The 2,638-nt window shown below is 47.9% G+C and overlaps 1 protein-coding gene across 1 annotated transcript in view; it reads left to right on the forward strand.

Annotated features, from left to right (window-relative positions):
- vars2 (valyl-tRNA synthetase 2, mitochondrial) overlaps positions 1 to 2,638 on the forward strand; it is a 32,617-nt gene that overhangs the window by 25,752 nt on the left and 4,227 nt on the right. The window contains 2 exon segments of the mRNA XM_070438315.1: positions 755 to 930; positions 2,569 to 2,602. Of these exon segments, the coding sequence (XP_070294416.1) occupies positions 755 to 930; positions 2,569 to 2,602 (210 nt within the window).

Below are 2,638 nucleotides of genomic sequence, written 5' to 3' on the forward strand. Positions count from 1 at the left end.
GAGCAGAGATGTTCCCATTCCCAGATAACAGGCTGTGATGACGTAGAGCAGAGATGTTCCCATTCCCAGATAACAGGCTGTGATGACGTAGAGCATATACAAATACCTTAGATTCCCATGTAACGAATAAAAAAATACAAGTTAAATGTCTTTCCATCTCATTTATAACCCTTCTGATCATTTTGTTCCAAAACAAATTGCCCACTCTGGTCTTGGTACGTGCTCTCTAGCCAACAGCTCACAGATACAGGCTACCTACATGATGACATTATTATGGACAAAAGAGAAAGATGACTTTTATTGTCAAAAGGCAGGCAAGCATCGAATCATCCTAACTAATTTCATCTGTAGCCTAGTAAACTGCATGTTTTCCCGAGTCGTAGTGGGAGGKCCACACAACATATCATCGTGTGACTACACGTTTACTTTGATGTGATGGTTATGATATCAATATTTACGCATAAAGGAATTTCCCCCGCCATTTCTTTCATTTTATAGATGCAAAAAGATCCCACGTTGGTTAGCGTATTTTGTTTTGTTGACATTTGGAAAGTTCACTGACAAATGTTCTGTTTCCATCAGGCCTGTTGTGACATTTTCTATCAGACATTTTTACTGGCATAAAAAGGTGGGATGGAAATCTGGTAATAGCTGGAAATATATATTGTAAATATGACTCTCTCTCCCTCCCTCTCTCGGTCTCTTTCCCTCTCTCTCTTTCTCTCCCTTCCTCTCTCTCTCTCTTTCTGTCCAGACCTCTCCTCTGAACAGTATGGACCAGTGGGTTTGTTCTAGGCTCTATAGCACTGTGCTCCAGTGTGAGCAGGGCTTTGAGAGATATGAACTCCACTCTGTTACTGCTGCCCTGCACTCCTTCTGGCTGCACAGCCTGTGTGACATCTACCTGGTGAGGAGAATCTGTCATGGACTGTAGTTTAGTAACGGACATCAAGGACTGAAGAGAAACGCTCTGTCTTCTCTCTAACTGTGTCTTCCCCCGATCTCTACAAGTCTTTCTATTTAACTTGCTCTCTCTCTCTCTCTCTCTCTCTCTTGGTCTCTCTCTCTCTCTTGGTCTCTCTCTCTCTCACTTAGGACACCAAAGAGGCCTTTCTACTGACTCTGAAAACCACCAAAAGAAAGTGCCCAGGGTCCCTGCTCATCTGCGTGAACATGCCTTAGTTTTATAAATTGCAATGTCCGTACTGTGGGACGCCTAAGACAGCGCTACAGGGAACAGGACGGACAGCTGATCGTCCTCACAGTTGCAGACCACGTGTAACAACACCTGCACAGGATCGGTACATCCGAACATCACATCTGCGGGACAGGTAAAGGATGACAACTACCCGAGTTACACCAGGAACGCACCATCCATCCATCAGTGCCAGACTGTCCACAATAGGCTGAGAGAGGCTGGACTGAGGGCTTGTAGGCAGGTCCTGTTGTAAGGCAGGTCCTCACCAGACATCACGGCAACAACGTCGCCTATGGGTAAAATCCACCGTCGCAGGACCAGACAGGACTTACAAAAAGTGCTCTTCTCTGACGAGTCGCGGTTTTTGTCGCACCTGGAGTGATGGTCGGATTCGCGTTTATCGTCGAAGGAATGAGAGTTACACCGAGGCCTGCACTCCGGAGCGGGATCGATTTGGAGGTGGAGGGTCCGTCATTGTCTGGGGCGGTGTGTCACAGCACAATCGGACTGAGCTTGTTGTTCATTGCAGGCAATCTCAACGCTGTGCGTTACAGGGAAGACCATGCCTCCTCCCTCATTTGGTACCCTTCCTGCAGGCTCATCCGACATGACCTCCAGCATGACAATGCCAGCCAGCATACTGCTCGTTCTATGCGTGATTTCCTGCAAGACAGAATGTAGGTGTTCTGCCATGGCCAGCAAAGAGCCCGGATCTTGATCCCATTGAGCACGTCTGGGACCTGTTGGATCAAGGGTGAGGCTGGGCAATTCCCCCCAGAAATGTCCGGGAAATTGCAGGTGCCTTGGTAAGAGTGGGTAATTTCTCACAGCAAGAACTGGCAAATTCGGTGCAGTCCAATGAGGGGAGATGCACTGCAGTACTTAATGCAGCTGGTGGCCACACCAGATACTGACTGTTACTTTTGATTTTGACCCCCCTTTGATCAGGGACCCATTATTCCATTTCTGTTAGTTACATGTCTGTGGAACTTTGTTCAGTTCTGTCGTCAGTTGTTGAATCTTATTATGTCATACAAATATTACCACATGCTGAAAATAAACACAGTTTGACAGAGAGAGGACGTTTCTTTTTTTTTGCTCGAGTTTTTACTACCCACATTTCAGTTGTGCAACTGACTAGGACCCCCCTTTACCCCCTATCTACTCTCTACCAGTTTGTGAAGACTGGGGTATGGTGTAGACACAAGCTAGCCACGGCGCTATCACCACCCTCTCCCCTGAGAAGGTAGAGCCTCTGCACAGCTCCTCAGTGAGGAAGGGCATGAAGGGAGGAGAGGCCAGGAGAGAGCAGACACACAGTGTAGAGAACAGCCTGACCTCCTGCTCTCTCTGCTGGCTACCTCTCCCAGTGTGCACTGTGTCGATCTGACCCAACGCTCCGGCGTCAGAGTCCTGGCTCAAGCAGACTGGCTTGGATGC

The sequence above is a fragment of the Salvelinus sp. IW2-2015 genome, unplaced genomic scaffold (genome assembly GCF_002910315.2).
Source record: "Salvelinus sp. IW2-2015 unplaced genomic scaffold, ASM291031v2 Un_scaffold762, whole genome shotgun sequence".
NCBI classification, from domain to species: Eukaryota; Metazoa; Chordata; class Actinopteri; order Salmoniformes; family Salmonidae; genus Salvelinus; species Salvelinus sp. IW2-2015.